This window comes from Scardinius erythrophthalmus, assembly GCF_964197995.2.
Source record: "Scardinius erythrophthalmus genome assembly, chromosome: 5".
Taxonomy (NCBI): Eukaryota; Metazoa; Chordata; class Actinopteri; order Cypriniformes; family Leuciscidae; genus Scardinius; species Scardinius erythrophthalmus.
The window spans coordinates 14984222-15003772 of record NC_138225.1 but is presented as its reverse complement, the minus strand read 5'-3'; the positions used below and the strand labels follow the sequence as shown (position 1 = coordinate 15003772).

At 36.7% G+C, this 19551-nt stretch overlaps 2 protein-coding genes across 4 annotated transcripts; both read right to left on the bottom strand.

Moving 5' to 3' along the window:
• Nucleotides 1-270: 270 nt before the first annotated feature.
• On the bottom strand, nucleotides 271-3515 carry cfap73 (cilia and flagella associated protein 73). Its single transcript, XM_081366944.1, has 7 exons — nucleotides 3372-3515; nucleotides 3092-3203; nucleotides 2880-2984; nucleotides 2587-2787; nucleotides 1100-1321; nucleotides 802-957; nucleotides 271-649 (listed from the first exon to the last, which is right to left on the bottom strand). The coding sequence occupies exons 1-7, from the start codon at nucleotides 3419-3421 to the stop codon at nucleotides 554-556; spliced, it is 942 nt and encodes a 313-aa protein (XP_081223070.1). The 5' UTR covers nucleotides 3422-3515; the 3' UTR covers nucleotides 271-553.
• A 9214-nt stretch (nucleotides 3516-12729) lies between these two features.
• tbx5b (T-box transcription factor 5b) lies at nucleotides 12730-19398 on the bottom strand (the record flags this gene model as incomplete). Of its 3 annotated transcripts, none has more annotated exons than XM_081365981.1 (10): nucleotides 12730-12798; nucleotides 13181-13305; nucleotides 14742-14875; nucleotides 15670-15761; nucleotides 15844-15996; nucleotides 16114-16261; nucleotides 16768-16887; nucleotides 17328-17422; nucleotides 17965-18160; nucleotides 19101-19398. In XM_081365981.1, 9 exons carry the CDS (start codon nucleotides 18106-18108, stop codon nucleotides 12763-12765), a joined length of 1047 nt encoding a protein of 348 aa, XP_081222107.1. The 3 variants fall into 3 exon arrangements, with proteins under 3 accessions (XP_081222107.1, XP_081222108.1, XP_081222106.1); XM_081365982.1 differs by lacking the exon at nucleotides 19101-19398 and adding an exon at nucleotides 18651-18850; XM_081365980.1 differs by lacking the exons at nucleotides 12730-12798; nucleotides 19101-19398 and having other exon boundaries at nucleotides 12935-13305; nucleotides 17965-18108.
• Nucleotides 19399-19551: the final 153 nt, after the last annotated feature.

Genomic DNA, 19551 nt, shown 5'->3' with positions numbered 1-19551 from the left:
ATTTTTGTATGTAGGCCACTCAGATATGTTTGATATTTTGAGCAGATTTCAGAACACCCATTGTTTTCATTTGTCATTATAATTATAAAGTCCAATTCTGCAATTTTTCTCGCAAGTTTATATCTTTAAATTTTGACTTTATTTCTCAGAATTGCGACTTTATTTCTCAGAATTGTCAGTTTATATCACAATTCTGAGAATAAAGTCAGAATTGTGAGATGTAAACTCGCAATTGTGGGGGAAAGAAAGTCAGAATGGGAGATAAAAAGTCGCAATTACCTTTTTTTATTGTTTTATTCAGTGGCGGAAACAAGCTTCCGTAGAAATAAGAGGGCAATATGCTTTGATAATATTTCACTGATTAATTAAAAGGGAAAACCCTTAAAATGAATCATCCTTGTAATCTCCATACAGTATCCCTGCTGCCCCTCCCCACCCCAGTGCATAATCCTGTCAAAAGGGTGATCAGATGATGATTCGTATTTAGCTTAGGCACATCTGGTCATTTTCAGTTGATATACTGTACATCCTCAGAGCTTGGGTCTTAATCTCCTCAGTCATTTTCTTCAGTTCGATTCGGCATTGTCATAATGTTGGACTTTAGATCATCATCTACTAGAGCTCCCATAAACTGAAAATAGTTCTGAATCTGGAGAAAAAAAGAGAGTTATTCAACACAGCAGTTGTGAAACATCATTTTGCATGCTGCATTTGATCACACATTGCTGTGATGACTTTACTGTACCTCATTTTAATAAAAAAAAAAAAAACAACGAACAAACCAAACAAAACATTATTCACCATTTCCAACTGCTTGAAGGTGTCCTCAGAGTCCACAGAGACTCTTCTGTTGTGATGTGTGATCATTTGATAAATGTTATGGATCGTGGTCTTTAGCTGAGCAAAATAGAGAATCTCTTTTGCTGCAGTGGAACGGAAGTGCTTCAGTTTTAATTCCTGTAGAATACATGAATAATCTGTAATCTTGGGAGAACGATACAAAAGACAGAGGTGCCACAGTGACATCTGGTGTCTTTTTGTGTACAGTATGTACGTTAACACACTCACTCTCTGTAAATGTGTGTGTGTATGTTTTTACCCATTTGTATGCTTCTAAGCGTATGCTGTCTAGCTGCGTCTGTTGCTGGTGTAGTTGGTTGTTACAGTGCAGGAGAACAGTTTGCTGTTTATTTATGTATTGTGTCAGTTCCCGCTTTGTCCTCTCTCTCTCTTTCTCTAACGCAGTCTGGTTTGCCAGAAGTTCCTTGTGAATGGACCGGAGTGCTTGAAGACGGCCAATGACTTGACCAATATTCTCAAACTCAAATGTCATGAGAAAAATGGGGGGGGGGAAGAAAAAGTGTAACATTACTATACAATATTCAAATATAATAAAAAAACTTTCAAAAAATGCATGTTTTGTCTTCAAATATTTAAAAAAAACTAGTAGTATCTTTATGCAGATATTTTCTTGTTACCCTATCTGCCTCATTCAGAAAACAGAAAATCCAACCACACAGAATAAAGGCCTGTTCACACCAAGGACGATTACTATTATGATAATGATAAAGATATAGTTCTAAATATTGTTCTAAATATAAAAGAATAGCAGAGTCCACACCACAACTATAATAATAAAGGCACAGAGAAACAATATCTTAAGAATCACTTTCAGAACGTTTTTTTTTTTTCCAGCTGATGAGTGAAAAAACATTTTAACAAAGTCAAGCTGATGACATAGCGGCTGGGTGCGCTTAGGAATAAACAAAGAGTTATCATTCCTCCAGTGTTTACAGTTGCCATATTGAGCATTCAGGGGTGCTGCACATTTTTTTAAATCAAATGTAAGATTTTTTAAGAAGAAATGTACATTAATACTGTATTCACATAAAGAACAAACGTACCCATTATCAAAATTCATAATATTATAAAAGCAAATATACAAATACTAAACACATAACATGTAACATCTTAAAACATGTAACAGTGATTAATAAAAGTTCAAATCTAACATGAATAACTGGATGTAATGTGACTGATCAAATGACAGATAGTCATTATGTTTTTCATTCTACTGTTCATCCACCATCCTACTGGCATTTCAAAAACAAAGTAATAATTCCACACCAGAGCAGTGTTCTTCCTTTTTATACATAATAGTGGGAGTTAACATAAGGGCCTGTTTTATCAGTAGCCCAACATCTCAGGTGGAGGTGCCGACTGTGAAGACCCCACAGCCTTCAGTTTTTCTGATGGAGCAAATCTTGCACCTTTGCAGTTGTGTTTGCCACTGTGTTACCCAGAGCTACTGCTAGTGGAAACTTTTATCACAGTATTGAATATTTCGACTTTTAAGACTTTTAAATGCCCTGCAGGAACCCTGGCGTTGCAATTCATAAATGTACAAGTAGACCATCTCTGCCCTACATAGTCTTTAGTTCAGACTCTCAAAGTGTGAAAAGTCTCACTCGTCAGTCAAATGAGGCAGGTGAGTCCAGACAGCTTGACAGTTTCTCTGAGTTGTTTCAGTACCTCTCCCCATTCCAGACACAACAACAGCAAGCGACCTAGTTATTTAATGCCTACCTTTCCGGACATTTTTACAGCTCTTTCCAGGAACTCTTGGTAGCACATGGCTTTTCTGACACGTTCCTCCAGAAGCTCTTTACGCGCCTGCAGGGTTTCATTCTCCGTCTTTAGCTTCTGAATCTCCAGTTCTTTCAGTCTTATTTGAGCTCTCTCTGCCTCTGCTTTCTTTATGGCACGCAACCGCCTGGCATCATTTTCCTTAAGGGAAAGAAAAACACAAAAAAGGTTTCCAAAAAGTCAGTTTACTTAATCATTCATATCAAATTAGTTGTTTTAGAATGTTGTTTTACTTGCAAAAACTTGTTATATTTCATTATGGATTTCTTCAGCTTCTCCTCCTCTTTCTTCATGTTTTTGCCTCTCTCTCTTAAACTCTCCCGCTTCATCTGCATCTCCTGACAAAAGCACACACAAGATGGAGCACGAAAACATTGCACTCATTCAAACTGAAACAGCGAAAATGTAAATACAGTAGTTTATTTGATTTTTTTCATACGACCACCTCTTTCTGCGCTTCCAGTGCTGTGGTCACGCTCGCGCACTCCTCGCGCACCTCCAAAAGTTGCATTACGTTTGTACTCATATCCGTCAAATCCTTCTGCTCGGCCTTATTTCTAAAGGGTTGAACAATCTCTGAGTAAGTTACATGCAATTCACCATCTTTATCCGCCCAGACAAAGCTTTGACTACAGTTAATTGCACTTCAACGACTCTGAATCTCAATGGCCATAACGGATAGAAAAACAAGATTTGTGGTGTAATAATAAATTAGATATACTTACAATGAGAGTCGTTCTTTGAAAACCAACTTAAAGTAATCCTCCAAATTCATCTTTTAAGTCCCACAAAAAAGCTTTCTGGACAAACTTTTTCCGCGTGTGTCGTTTCCACGGCAACAAAAAGGAAAGCGTTTTCCTCTATTGCCCTCTAGTGTCAGATTAATATTCCAACTTTGTTATTACTGAAGAGAAGAAAATAAATTTTATTTAATTAAATTAGCCTAAATTTATTTAATACATAAAAAAACCCATCACACGTCGTGATTAGACATTAGATCATTTTTAAACAGGCATTTAAAAATAAAAAATGCATTTAGTGAAGATTGGTGCTGATAATACTTTGGTGTGAATAATAATAGAGAGCCAATTAGCGCTCTTAGTATAAATAGGAATCAATCTTTGGTTCCTTAGATGTTACCCGGAAGCACAAACAGTTTTTGATCACATCCACATCCACACCATATTATACCAGTACAAAGTCACACACGTGTAATGAAGTTTGTCTGGAAAACAATGGCGATGGATGGAAATAAACTGAACCCATGGTTTTTACTGTAAATACGACTTGGACTTTCATTCATCAAATAAGATAAAAGTGCGTCAAATTTTCCTTTAACCCACAGGATAACAGCTCAGGGGCTTAAAGTTTGGGCTTGGCTTCTACATGAATAATGTTGCAGTTGCTGAGTGAATCATTTTATTAACACTAACTGTACATCATATAGATCTCCTACAACGGTTTTGGTGTATGGATCAGTAACGTTACATAATCATCTTAAATATGAGGAGACCAGGGGCAATTCTACCATTTTTTACATTTTCCTTTGTAACTCAACAAGAAACAAATATAGGAGCACCAATTAACAATACAATTGATATATTTTCACTAATAAGGACAAGACTATAATATTAAATTAAATGCAAGAAGTCAGAGTGTTACAGTTTCCGCCTTGCTGGGGGCGATTGTAACAGTGTTTGGGGGTAACTGTAACATTGATAAATAAGTCTTATATTTATTCCTACTGTATAAATATATTCATTTTCTAACAGAAAAGTATGTCAACACAGACAAACAAGGTGCTTCCACTGGGCCATGTGACACAATGTTACATTTGCCCCCAATGTTGCAGCCATGATCAAATCTTATATGCTAGCTACACCTATATATAGAGAGGGTTACCCACAGTAAATCCTCATGGGGGCCGAAACGGGCAAAACTGCTATGGGCCCCCACAACCCACTGGGGGCCTGTGTGGGTTTTCTGTGGGCTTGCCCACATGGGGCCCCAAAGGATTTGCCTTTGCCCACACTGTCCCACAGAAAACCCACACTTACCCACAGCACCAGGATGTTTGCTGGGTAATAGCATAGGTTGTTCATATTTTCTTTTTCCTTTTTTTTATTTTACATAAAATGTATGTACGTTTAAATTCAAAGTCATCTAAACTTTAGAAAAATACAATAACAAAAAATAGTGTTCATCTAAAAAGTAACTTACGTAACTCAAAATTGTGTAGGCTATTATGTTGAAAACTTCTGGGGTTCGTGATCCTTTTCCACAGGCAGAGAGAAAATCCTACTGATCATGTGCAGATTAAGTGTCATCACTCTAGCTTGTTCCTGATTGGAGGAATTAAGTGTGTCACAATTGCCCCCGGTCTCCCCCTGCGCACTGAAGCGCTATCAAATGTATAAGCTATAAACATTTATGAGGAATTTTTATACACAAGCCTGTTAAATGTCTTCTTTGGTTCAAAGCGTGCCAAAATGCACTTTTTTGTCTACATCATTAGAATTTAATATATTTTTTCGATATTTAATGAATAATTCCACTGGAATAACAATGCGAGAACATGAAAATTCCCTCTTTTTTACTATGCTTAATGGACTTGATAAGATAAATTCAAATACGTTAAGTGTTTTTATGTGTTTTTTTATTCCTTTTGTTTTCGTGCGTGTGTCCAGACCTTCATTTATCTTTAATAAACATGCTTCTGTCTCCTGTCACCTTCTCTCCTAATGCATTAAGGCCACGAACGCTTCTGTTGTCTTAGTGTGGAATTAGAGGAAATGATTTTAACACCCATGTAAATGTCCAAATGCTGAAAAGACAAGAAACTATTTTTTCCTCACAGCAGGCATTTATTTATTTCTCAGCTTTAGAACAAAAAACAAGTTCAACTAAAATTATTTTCGGAAGACGTTAAACAGTGGGGTTCCCTGAACAGTCCTCCATCAAGCCAGGGATCCCATATTTAGCCCATTATTTGACCTTATCCCTGACCTCAAATCTCAGAAAGAAAAAAAAAAACACACAACCCCACATATCAGCATGCTGTTCAGTAAATTAAGGAGGCATCAGGTTTCTGTGTGTCTCTCTGTTGTGTTCACACATGATCGAACACTGAACAAGCGCAGGCGAAATTCATTATTCAAAAGCATAACAGAGGTGAGTGAGTGAGCAGGAGAGCCACTCAATGTTCAGGATGATGTTTACCCTCACTTAGCATTTGTGATAAGTGATGAGACACCACAGCTGTCCCGCTGAGCCGGGGTCAGGGAGCATTTGTTTGTTTGTTTGATAGTTGTAATGCACCGTTTAGTGTTGCAAAAAGAGACTTGCTTATGGGTAGTAAACAATATCGAACAAGAACACTGGGGTGAGAGAGTGAGAGAGAGGGAAAAAGAGGAGAGGGGGAGACTAATGCTCATAAAGACCGAACAGCTACAGGTTGAATTAAAGCGATAGTTTAGCTAAATTTTTTAATTCTGTCATCATTTACAGGCCCTCGTGCTATTTCAAACCTTTTGGATGTTTTTTTTTTTTTTATGTTTTTTGAAAGAAGTCTCTTTCCAAGTCTCTTTCCTTGGCTCACCAAGGCTGCATTTATTTGATCAGAAATAAAGTAAAAACACTTGAAATACTATTACAATTGAAACGTTTTAATATATTTTAAAATGTAATTCATTCCTGTGATGGCAAAGTTAATTTTTTAGCATCATTACTCCAGTCTTTAGTGTCACATGATCCTTCAGAAATCATTCTAATATGCTGATTTGGGGCTTAAAAAAATTATTATTATCAATGTTGAAACTTTTTTTTTCTTAATATTGTGGAAACTGTGATACAATACTATTCAAAAACATTTAGAAAGTCATTCAGATGGTAGGGTAAGAATTTGGCGTAAATAACATGAAAGCATGGATGACATGAAAGCCTTGTAACGATGGTTCAGACTGCTGGTGGTGGATATTTTCTTGGTATACTTTAGACCTCTTAGACTCTTAGCATATTACGCATCGTTTAAATGCCACAGTCATCATTGTTGCAGACCATGTCCATCCCTCTATGACCACAGTTTACCCATCTTCTGATTGCTACTTCCAGCAGGATAACACACCGTGTGACAAAGCTCATCTCAAACTGGTTTCTTGAACATGACAATGAGTTCACTATTCTCAAATGGCCTCCATAGTCACCAGATCTCAATCCATTAGAGCATCTTTGTGATGTGGTGGAATGAGAGATTTGCATCATGGATGTGCAGCCGACAAATCTCCAGCAAATGCGTGATGCTATCATGTTAACATGGACCAAAATCTCTGAGGAATGTTTCCAGCACCTTGTTGAATATGTGCCACAAAAATTAAAGCAGTTCCAAAGACAAAAGGGGGTCCATCCTAGATTCCCGGGACTGCAGGGTTTACCTAGTAAGTGAGTGAGTATACTCTGGTATAGATACTTTGCAGTCACGTGATATCTGGCGGGCAACAAACGCGGTTAGTGCAACCAATCGCACAACAACTATCTGACATGTCGTGTACACCTCAAAACACCAACTTTTGTATATTAAAACTGGCAACGTCCTGGCAAGATCCGTGATTAGTTTACTGGTTTTCGTTGCTAGAGAATGACGTTCTTGCCCGCCAGCCAGTACAACTGACATCACGTGCAAAGTAGGCTATCAATATCGCCTATATATACATTCAAAAACAATATTCTCTTTGAGGTCATGTAGGAGGCCAAACATCTCATTTTGCTCAAACCATATTCAAATAGACACAAAAGATGTAGGAAGGCATTTAAAAAAAGTTTCAGATTAGTGAAACAAGTGTTTGTGAAAGGTCAAGCTTTGGACATTAGGTCTCGCTCACATACACACACATACGCAGACACTGCATGACCGGCGGTGCCACTCGTGGTTAGTGATATCATTATGGCAGTTTTGCATGGGAGGGATTAGGGCTTTCTTGCTAATGGAGAGTGACAGTGGCTCCTTGCTGCCGAAGCACACTGCCCCAGAACATTCGGAGGTGGGGTGCGCTAAGGGGGGTATTCACCCCCACATCGACAGTGTGTTGTGCATCAGTCCAACTCTTTTCACTCACTCTTGTTTGCCTGGGAATCATTTGTGCATTCATGATCATTACAGAAATCAAACACAGTAATCAGTAAATTAAAAAAATTAAAAATAAGAGAAAAAAACATGGTCAAATGGACAATTCTTTAGAGGATTAAATATATTTTAATTATTAATTTCTTAAAAATCTAAATTATTCTATACATTATCAGTAACGCACTACAGAAATTATATTATTTGAGCAGATTAAATGAGTACATACTGCTTTTTGTGTTAGTTTATGATCTATTAACGATGTATTGTTTTTGAGGATCTGCTCAGGTCTTTTCTGTCTGTGTTTGGCTACAGGCTTTGACTTTGAGGATTATGAGGTCTCCATAGGGAACAGTCTTCTTGGGATGAACTGTTGGGGGAGGGGCTTCCATATGAGTGTTTTCTGGTCCACTAAGCATCAGATACATGGATGCACTGACCCACTCTGAATCTCTTTGCTGCTGGTATTTACTGATTATTGACAACTGCTGACTACATTCTGCCTCTCTATCAAGTTTAGTACAGGTTTATTGGCATAAATATTGAAAAACAGTATTAAAAAATCTAGAGGAATATTTTAGTTTAAATAAAGAATTAATGTAAAAAAATAAATGTTTATATTTTAATGCTATAACACATCATCTTTAAATATTTAAGACTTTATTTAATAAAAATACTTTTAAAAACCTCAGAATTTTTTCTATATTTTCACTATAATCCTAAGGTTAAAGAAAATTCTTGTTTTAAATTCAGTTAAGTCACAGTGCCTCCTCTCTTGCCATCAACCTCAACGTACAGTATGGCATTTTTTCGCCACTAGGGGTCGCTAACCTATTTACAATAACAAAGGCGTAGATTGATGACGCAACATTTGCTAAGAATTATGGATCTTGTCGTCAACGTCAAGCCGACCGATCTAATAATGTTTATGGATGACTGAATACATCGATGCTTTTATCATGACTGTGATATGAAGCAGTTCGGGATTGCTAAGAGACAGCTATCAGCTCCAAACGCGACGCGAGTCCCGCGGATATAAAAGGAATATGGACATTTCATTCGATCGAACTACACGCAGAATTACTACTCACAGGTCAGTTTATTAGACAAATTAAACTTGTGAGGTAACGCAGCGCTGTTTCACTTGGTCTAACATTACACTAGCACACTAAACTGCATTTGAATGTGTTGAAATGTATGTGTTAGTTTGTCTGTATGAGACAAGCAGTAAGCTAGATCAACATTAGAATAACATACAGATCATATTCTGACATTTTATCATTGTTGAACTATAAAACATTGATTAGTTTTATGTAAATGTGCTCACCTGTTTAATAAAGTACATGTAGGAGCGGTCGAAGTCTCGGACGTGGAGCTCTCATTTATATAGGTACTGTCTATGGGAGCTCTCGGCATCTCGAAAACACCGCGCTGATATTGATTCTCGTTTTAGTGCTCCTTTTTTTATCCAAAGTCTGCTTGCCATGGTCCATAATGTTTGAACGAAATAACAACAGCGTGCAAATAGACATTGCGAACTACAAATTTGTCCATATCATTCGCTTTGGTTACTATCAGACGGCTCTGGTTGCCATGGCAGCACGAGCAGAAACCAGGGACAACGCGGATATGACGGCATTGGCGGCGACAAAACGGAAATAAAGAAACGGGACGTTTCTCGAATTAAATTACAAATTTCTCATGATTTAAAAGTTGTTGGAAACAGTCGGGATAATGTAAGTACACAACTAAAAAAAATATATAACATAGATATAGTGATTTTTGCTATTTTTAAAGCAAGAAAGTTACAGGTTGTGCCTTTAACCTAATCAAACTTACTGAAAAAATGTGAATTGAACACTCAGGAAAAAAAGGTACAAAAGCTGTCACTGTGGCAGTACCTTTTCAAAAGGTACACCTTTGTACCTAAAGAGTGCATATTAGTCCCTCAAAGGTACATAATGGTACCAAAAGTGTACATATTAATTCCAAAAGTGTACATATTAGTACCTAAATGGTACATATTAGAACCCTTTTGAAGGGTACTGTCCCGGTGACAGCTTTTGTACCTTTTTTTCTGAGAGTGAATTATGAGTAACTTCATTATGCTGCTCTACACTTTTCAAAATTTTGGGGTCTGTAAGAATGTATGATGTTTTTGTCATAGTCCTGTATGCTCACCAAGGCTGCATTTATTTGATGAAAAATACAGCAAATAGTAATATTGTGAAATGTTGTTACGATTTAAAATAACTTTTCTATTTTAATATATTTTAGAATGTAATTTATTGCTATGATGATGATTTAGAAAGTTAAGAAAAAAACAGCCTTTATTTGAAAGAGAAATCTTTTAAAGCATTATCAATGTATTTACTGTCACTTTTGATCAATTTAATGTATCCTTGTTGAAAAAACTATTAATTTCTTTAAAAAAAAAATCTGAATTAATTATGATTAAACATTAAACATTTATAGGCCTACCAGCTGACAACACATTCAACATTAGATTCTTCAGGTCAAAGCTGGAAATGAGGAACAAGAAGACACAATTATGAATACATTAGTTGTGAGCTGCACTCCTAACAACTCAGCATTAACATTAAGATGTACGCTTTTCGATCTCTTCCCATTCCGCAATAAATTCCGTTAAATGGGTATCTTTCGCTTTCGCATTTTGCTTAAGTGGGCATCTTAACGATGAACGGGTTAATAGCATTACAAGCTAATGTTAGGGAGGTAAAAGGGCCCTTATTGGAGTGTGTGCGTGTGCCAGAGTGTACTGGGGGCAGCGGCGTGTTTCCTGGAGGAGCTGGATGATGCCATTAGGATTGGGAAAATGAGCTCAGATCACTTAATTAGCAGTAAATAAGTGCTTAGCTGAGCCAGGAAATCCAGTCAGGGTCAGAGGCTCTTCAAAGACTTGATTTGAGTTCAGATTTTATATCTGCCACACTAAACAGTTCTGCTGAGATGAGACAGGGGAATTCTGATAGCAGGCATATTATTCAGTTCATATTCTTGTATTCTGTGTACTTAAACATTGCTTTTTTACATCCCTAAAAATTTGTTGGGATGTTCCAAATTTGATCTGAGATTTAGTTATAAATTTAGCTCTCTGAATACAGTGCAGTGTTGTTTGTTCACAAAACCTATAATAATAATAATAATAATAATAATAGTAATAGGCCTTTCAAATGTCAACCATATAATCCAATGACATAGAAAAGTGCTGAATTATTTTCCTCCAAGTAGAAATTGTTGTTGAAATGCACAAGAAATTCCCTGGTCTTTTCATGATAAACTGTTTTGCCCTAAAGAACCTTCCAGTCATTCCTGTGAAGACAAATTCTCTCTCTCTCTCTCTCTCTCTCTCTCTCTCTCTCTCTCTCTCTCTCTCTCTCTCTATCTCTCTCTGTTTCCCTGCAACAGCTCGAACTCTTACATGAGGTGTAAAACTACACCTCTAAGGCACAGAAACACACACATGTTGGGTTTGCATGTTCTATAGACGTAATGATTTTTATATTGTACAAGCTGTATATTTGATCCCCCAACCCTCACCACACCAAAAACCCTCCCCCAACCCAAACATCACTTAATATGATTTATAGAATGTTTTTAAGATGATTTAAGATGATCAAATCCCCCCCCCACACACACACACACACTGCTGTTGTCATACCGGCATGCAAACATACACATTCAAAACATCAAAATCTATGAATGAAGTACATTTCAAGACATAGGCTCTAGATTAAACACAAAATACATGGTTGTGGATTACCATTTTATTTCAGCCTCATATTCAAACAAGTTTCAGAAAACACCTTCACAAAACACGGAAACTCTACATTTTTCTGGGTAAACCACTCGCAATGAATTCAAAAAATGCTTTACAAATAAATATCAGCAAACAAAAATCAATAAATAGTTCATCATTATAAATAATTGGAACATGAATTTCACAACATTAAAAACTCTTTTAAATTAGCCTATTTCACTAATGAAATTCTTATAGCATGTTGTGTCTATAAATAAATGTCCAGCTGATGCCCCTCCTCTCCGTCTCTCTTGCCTTGGGCCATGGCAGGATTGGTAACATCACTGCTCCCTTAACAGACTGTGACACGTGCAGTACCCAGCATTCCCTTTTTTCTTCATTATAGAGTTAGAATTAACAAAATAAAGGACCCCCATCTGAAGCTAGCCCATGAGCGTGTTCAAGTGGATATTTAAGAGTCTTTTGCATTTTTGGTTTGTTAGTGCTTGTACATCAGCATTTCCCAAGTGAAATAGTAAAAGAGAGGATTCTCTCTAAATCTTCACAAATACTGGCCACAGTGAAACAACCCACCTCCTTAACTTTTTTTCTTTTTTATTTCCTGTAGATGTATCTTGATGATTTTTTTTCTGCGGTAATGGTAACAGAGATTCACACATCTTTACTAGAAGAGATATTTGATGAGATACAAAGGTACACAAAATCTCACACACATCACTGAAGATGCAAGGGACATGCAAACGTCCATCACTGTGTTCGGGATAAGAGGAAATTAAATGTTTTTTTTTTTCAGTATTAAATGAATTTTTTTATCCTGAAATCCCATTAGTTTCCACTTGCTCCACAGTGAATGTGAACATGAAAAACTTTGTCAATATATATATATATATATAAACAAAGTTTTTCATTCATATATATATATATATACACACTGTATATATATACATACTGTATATATGCATGCTATAATACTCTGTTTGGTTATAATTGGAAACTTTATTTTTAATTAATTAATTTTACTTTTACTTAAGCTAATGACAGAAATCATGAGAAAGTATTAAATATTATAAAACAGTCTATATAAAATATATACAAATATTTATATCAATAAATTAAATACTTGCTTGTTACTACACTGCAGATAATGTTAATTTTGATGTCAAATTTTATTGTTATTATTTATTTTGGTGATATAGCAGAACTGTAAAATGTACCATTTTTAATCTGCCAGACCCGATTCCCAACAACACAGAATCTGTGGAGCAAAACAGATGCAAATGTGTGATTTCAGGATGTTATGAGCAAGTTATCACAATTATTCACAGACCTTTTCTCCCTTTTACACAAACAAACACACACACACACACACACACACACACACACACACTTGCTCAACTGCCCCCACACCAGCTGTTTGGTTGTTGGTTTTGGCTGAATGATCGACTGCAAGCATAAAGCGATAGATCAGTCATCATGCAGTGTGACTGGACACCCACCTCACAGGTGTATTGTGGATACAGTTCCTGAGAGAGGTCAGTGGTGGGACCAAAAGTCCCACCCATTTCTTTAGCAGAAGAAAAGCTCTGGTAAGTTGTACTGTCTGTATAAGACGCCCACCTGAGGTCCTCCATGCCCACCTGAGAGCTTCCGTACATGCAAGGCTGGTGCTGTGCCGTGTCCATACTGCAGGGCGAGAGCTGGTAGGCGAAGAGCTGGTAGGTGGGGTCATGAGCGTGTGGGGCTTCAGTGAGGGTGTGATCACCTGCAGAAAAAAAACCCCTGATTCAATCATTCCAGTAAAGACATGGCAAATAAGAGCTGAAATGTGCATTTCTGCTTTAAAAGAGTAGTTCATTGTTTTGGGTTTATATAGTTGGTTGCTGCTAACTTAGGAGACGGCCACTGACCTTTTGAATTAATAATAACATGCATCCAGGATGGCAAAAAAAAGTTTACTGAGTGCTCTCTGCTGCATACAGAATAGAGTCTAGACAGCAAAAATGAAAAGGACAATGTTGGCTCCTAAAATAAAATATTTAGGAGCTCAATTACACTAAGTTAAATAAATAATAATAAAAAAAAAATATCTAAAGTAATATGTTTTGCATAATACTTGTTCAAACCAATCACTTCAACAAAAATCTTACTATTTTCTGTTTTTTTTTTTTTTGTTAAAAAATATACTGTCATTAAAATGTTCATTTGATAAATACAGAAATAAAAAAAGCAAAGATTCTAAAAGCTTTGAAGGAGATCCCATAATAATTTAATATGGCTCAAAATTAGATCAATTTAGTGCAGAAATTAGCACATTGCATTCCCCGATTCAAACCTCAACTCACAAGCAATATCGTAGCTTCGTGAACATTTTTGACTGACTCATTAAAAATAACCTGTTTGAATCAGACATCACAGCACAGGCTGTTTTTATTCTCTTTTTTTGCGCGCATGAAATAAATGTTTTCTCATTTCGAAGGCTAACGTAGGTCACATACATCAAATTAAAAAGTATAAAGGAAATTACATTCATTCATTTACACCTAACAAATCATAACAGTCGTAACATTTTATAATGGTTACTTTTAGCTTGCTTAGTTGGGGACACTTAATATTCAGTAATATTACTGACTTGACTGTACTGACTCTATCGGACGAGAACTGAACTGAGCTGGATTTTCTCCAGAGCTGCTTTATAGATGAATTGAATTCATTCCATAATTGATGAACTTTACAGTTATTGAACCGAACTGAATCAACACTGAACTTATTTGACCTGGATGGTGACTGTTTGCTATTTGCTATCTTTTTCCTGTTAACCAGTGTAAAGCAGCAGTGTAAAACAATCTGGATTGTACAAAGCTCTAAATAAAGGGCTTTTCTGAAAAGGCCTACCTGAACATTGTTTAAAAAAAACACAACAATTCCGAAGCAACACAAGAACGTACAAAATAAAAGTACAAATATTAAATAATAAGTATAAGTAACAAATAATAAGTACAAATAATAAATATTAAAATTTATAAAATCAAATTATGACTTATTAAATTAGTACATTTTAAAGTAATTTAGAGAGGTATAAGGCACTGCTAAAATCATTTATTGGAGCCACTATAACAAAACTACATTTGAGTAAATAAAACTTACCTTTAATCAAAATATTATAACACAAAAATACAAACTCTTTGTTTTGGACTATACCTGAAGTGTCGGAGCAGGTGTAGCCTGGACTGGGTTTTTGTGTCACAGTGTATTCTGACCGAGAGAGACAGTCAGGAGAGGGTGGAGCTACACGTTGCCTTGCAGTGCTACGTGGTACAAGTGGATACTCCTTACTGTGGAAAAAAAAAGGCATCAGACACACTGATTCCTACAGCAGAGACCAAATACAATATTTGAGAAAATGATGATTAGAGGAAAACCTCAAAAGGATATTTCCAGGATATATCCAAGTGAATTATGGTACTTTTAGGGGAGGAGTCACAAAACACTGGCACTAGGGTTGATAGATCAGGGTGTTAAAAGAGAGAGAGAGCAGTCTCATGATTTGCATTGGCATGGTGGGGCGGCGAGGGTAAGGGATATCATTTGCACAGTACTGATCGTTTCTAATTAAATTTCTAAGCTAAGAGACAATTACAGTAGCTAAAAATCTTCTCTATACCCCCTTTCCAATCTGACCCATTCCTCTTTCTCTCGGTTTTCTCTCTCTCTCTCTCTCAAAAACGCATTTATTCAGACACACACACATTAGCCCTTCAGTGACCTTTCTGTGTGACAGTGTGTTGTGCCGCTCTGCTCTTAATATTGTTACACTATAAATATCCCTCTCTTGTGTGTCACATTCAATACTGTCAACATTCAACAGAAAGCTTTGACTTTTGTTCCCAAACCCTGCTAGTTAAAGTACACCATATTCTCTGTGTGTCTAAAACAACATCAGTGGCTACGAGATGCGACACACAATGACATGCAGGCCCATACATACAAGAAAACTGAAAGAAAGAAAAATACAGAACATTAATGATTCATCATTACTGTTATGGTGCTGACATGATCTACTAAAGTAAAATACATCTGCGTGTGGACATGAATACGTATTGATGTGTTTAAAATACGTGCGCTCCACCTTGGCGTACGGGACACGCGATGCAATTCGACATCGTCATTTCCACGGAAACCTTTAGCGAATGGATTATTCTCAATCTTCAGCTGAGTGATCTGAAAATAAACGAGGATTTAAGATGAACACTTTATGCAAATCTATCCGTTTATTTACGATCATAGGACTCCTGCTGCTTACTGTGTGGTTCTGGTAGGAAGTCACAGCGATGAAAGTCGTCTCAGGAAAGGAGTGTGTGCAGAAACTTGTGTTGCTGGAGCCAAAGCTGTTCCTCTCGTCTGCCTTCACGATGTGCAGGCGAGGTTGGTATTTATGCATGGAATTTAAAATGATCTGCAGCAAATAACAGGAAGAGATTTCCTGGTTAACCCACTGGTTAAGAAACTGAGGTGTAAACCTGTGGGGAGCAAATGAAATAACCAATTCAATCTGATTGACATCATTACTTACATGTCCGAAAGGGTCCAGGTGGTTGTTGGTGAGTTTGAGTTTCTGGAAAGAGACGAGCTGTCTCATCCAATGAGCTCCGGAAGCCGGTGAGTCTGGGTGCACATACAGTCGGCCTGGAATCGCCGGCTCAGCTTTACCACTGATGGACCTGCAGAGGAGATAGGAACGGGTTAGTCAACATTAAAGAAGATGAGGACTTTCTGTCTGCTCCACAATTCTAAGTTTCTAAAAGTTCAGGGTGCAAAATGAGCTTCTGTCTCAGAGCATCTCTGTGTGGATCCTCCACTCACTGAACAATGCAACCTAACCAAAGCTCATAATTATATGAGTCATGCATCATTTCACAACAACAACACAGTTCATTTTCTATTCAGTCATATTTACACTACGCATTCCTTTCTCTTTGCATTCCCCCCACGCATTGATTTAGCTAAATCTCTCATTTTCATTCAGTCATGCTCAACAGCTCAATGCCCAACAATAATTAAAATGCTCACCACTCTGAACATTTTTTTTAATAAAATGCCCATTTGCATTGTTGTAAAAGAATGAAACATCTAACATCATAAAAAGGTTGACCCTTCTATTCATTTATGAATATTAATATGACAAATTACATAAATTAAAATGTATGAATTTCACTGTAGTTCTTACCATTTGTTATCTGCAAATTTATACCGATGCTCGTCGGCTGAAATAATGTCCATCAGTAAGATATATTTTGCTTTGGGATTTAGGCCTGTTACCTTCACTTTGTAGCTGGGAAACATTCGTCTGTAAAAGATTAATGATGCATTATAGAGAGCTAACAACAAATAATAATAATACATAAATGCATGCATGCATACATACATACATACATACATACATACAACAATAATGTTACAATGGAGTATTTTCTTGATTGTCTCTGAGCACTGGAACATTTTCATGATCCATGAAGTCATTGCATGTAAAGAAAGAGCTTTTTCTTTTTTGCAATAATGCAATAATTTTAATGAGCTGCAGATTTATGTTGCTAATGAGAGTCCCGGAAACTATCACATATATTTAAAGACATTATTTGTTTATCAATTTCAATTTTATTCAATGTGGCCCACTCTAATTAAAAAGGGAATGGATTTTTTTGGAAATAAATCAAACCAAATATTTTCTGGTATCCATCCAGCATGTTTGAATATGATGACAAAGTTTGATGACAAAGTGTCACTCACCGGCCAGCTTTGGTAATGATCATCTCTGTAGAGACATCATGAAATTTCGCCCACAGATCTCTCTCGTGCAAATAAACTTTGATTCCCTCCATACCCTGCATCGACGAGGGAAAAAAAAGGGGGGAGATGGAAATGTTGACAAATAAAAATAATAAATATTAAAACATAATAATAATAATATATTATTTAAATAAAAGAAAGCGTTTCCGGTCTGGTAATTAATTTTTACGTTTTTTTAAATTAGTCCATACGATAATTGTGAAATAATAATATCGAATTTGAAAGTAAAATAAAAATATATGCGTGTAAATTCTGAAGACACCCAACAACAAACGATCTAAATACACTACGTAGCCTACTAAATACACGTAATATAAATAGGCCTAATACACTCATGTAGCCTAATGAATGTGATGCTACAAAAATGTCTATTTGTTTTGTAAACATTATTTATTCCATTTTAGCTGTAACCGCGGAGTGAATATCATACGTGCAATAAACAATTTCCACTTAAAATAAACAACAATACCACCACCAATAATAATAATAATCACAAAATGTAAAAAAAAAAAAAAATGTGACAGCAGAATTATTGCCTTGCATACTCGGGGAGGCTGCACGTGCAGTCATGGCTGACCTGTTGGGAAGGCTGAGTTTGCAGTGGCGGCGACCCGGTTTTGCTCCGACCGTGATGTCCGGAATCTTTATCGTTCTCGAATTCCATCGCTGGAGAATCGCCGCCGGAACACGATTGTAGAGATCCGAACTCTAAATCCGCCATATCCCCGTTTGAGGTTAACTACGGCGAACTAAAAGATGCGCAATGGAAAATGCTAAAAAAATAAAATAAATAAATAAATCAGCAGGTGATCTCCAGATGTTAATTACAAATAAACAAACAAATAAATAAATCCACACAAACTCACAATGTTCTTTAAAAAATGTGTTCAAAACAGCTGATTTCTTTAAATTCTTGTGAAATGTCCTAAGTACGCTAGATAGGCTAGCCTACTGATTTAGCCATGATAAAAAAAAAAAGTTTCGGGTTTTCAGCTTGCATTCGATGATAAATCTGTAGGCTAGAATTTTAGGACAGAATAAGAGCTACCTTTTTTGGCTGATAATGTAAAACGTTTAACGTTAGCTATAAATAATATTATGTAGCTATACCGACTGTTGGAAAATCTCGATTTGCAGTCTGCTTTATAGAAAAAAAATATCTTAATTTATTTCTATCCGAAGAAATACTTAGCTACATTTATTTTCTCTTTAACCTGTATTTTTCTCGCGCATAGGCCTATATGGATTTTTTACGTCTCTTACCTCATCGTTATAAGGAGCTTTTCGTTGGTGAATTAATTCCGAAACAGATTTAAAATTCGTCCCCACTGATTTGTTAGGCAGTTTCTCCAATAGGCATTTTTATCCCCTTGAAAACAAATGAGAATGTTGGCAAAAGCGTTTAGAACGTTTTGATTTTTGAGTTTCTTTTCTCAGACACCTCTTTACCAAGCTCTGTCCCTTCTTCTGTCGTGTCTCTCCATCTGATTTCTCTGTCTCCCATTAGCGGGATGCCTTCTATGTCGTCACACCTTTTTCATTCACACACTCATGACACGCCATGTCCAAACTCACACAAGGCGACAAAATAAACACCACATTTCGCGAACTCCTATCCGTGATATATCTGTTTGTTCCTATATGTGCTTCCCAAAAAAAAAAAAAAAAAAAATAAGCCTAAAAAGCGTAAGAAGAGAAATTCACTATACTCACATTTATGGTGCAGAATTTATGCTCAGGGTGCAAATTGTGCGGTAAAAAATCGGCGCTTGTCAGTCAACATCACTGCGCGCGACGGTTGCGCGCGCTTCGGGGTTAAAAGTTTAGGAGGTCGAAAGGAGGTAAGGCGAGCGCTCCTCTCTCTCTCTCTCTCTCTCTCTCTCTCTCTCTCTCTCTCTCTCTCTCTCTCTCTGTCTGTGCGAATCCGCTTGTTTTTGTTTGTTGGTGATAGAAAACAAAATTCCCCTCAATGATAACTCTAGACATATTATTTGATCTATTTAATGAGTGTGTCCAAGCACGCGCGTTCTCTGTGACTCGTGCACATTTCTAAACAGGCTTCCATAAATAAGACAAGTGGATGATAACAGGATAGCTTGCACTACTGAGCCCGAGCCGTGGGAACATTGCTCGTTAAGATAAGACAGTAGCCTATCCCGCAATC

Excerpts from the sequence above, each read along its gene's own strand:
- cfap73 (XM_081366944.1), bottom strand. The coding sequence starts at position 3,421 with ATGAATTTGGAGGATTACTTTAAGTTGGTTTTCAAAGAACGACTCTCA. Across the intron at positions 1,322-2,586 it reads CTGTAAAAATGTCCGGAAAG|TTTGAGAATATTGGTCAAGT; the intron begins GTAGGCATTAAA and ends ATGACATTTGAG. Across the intron at positions 650-801 it reads CCTTCAAGCAGTTGGAAATG|ATTCAGAACTATTTTCAGTT; the intron begins GTGAATAATGTT and ends TTTTTTCTCCAG.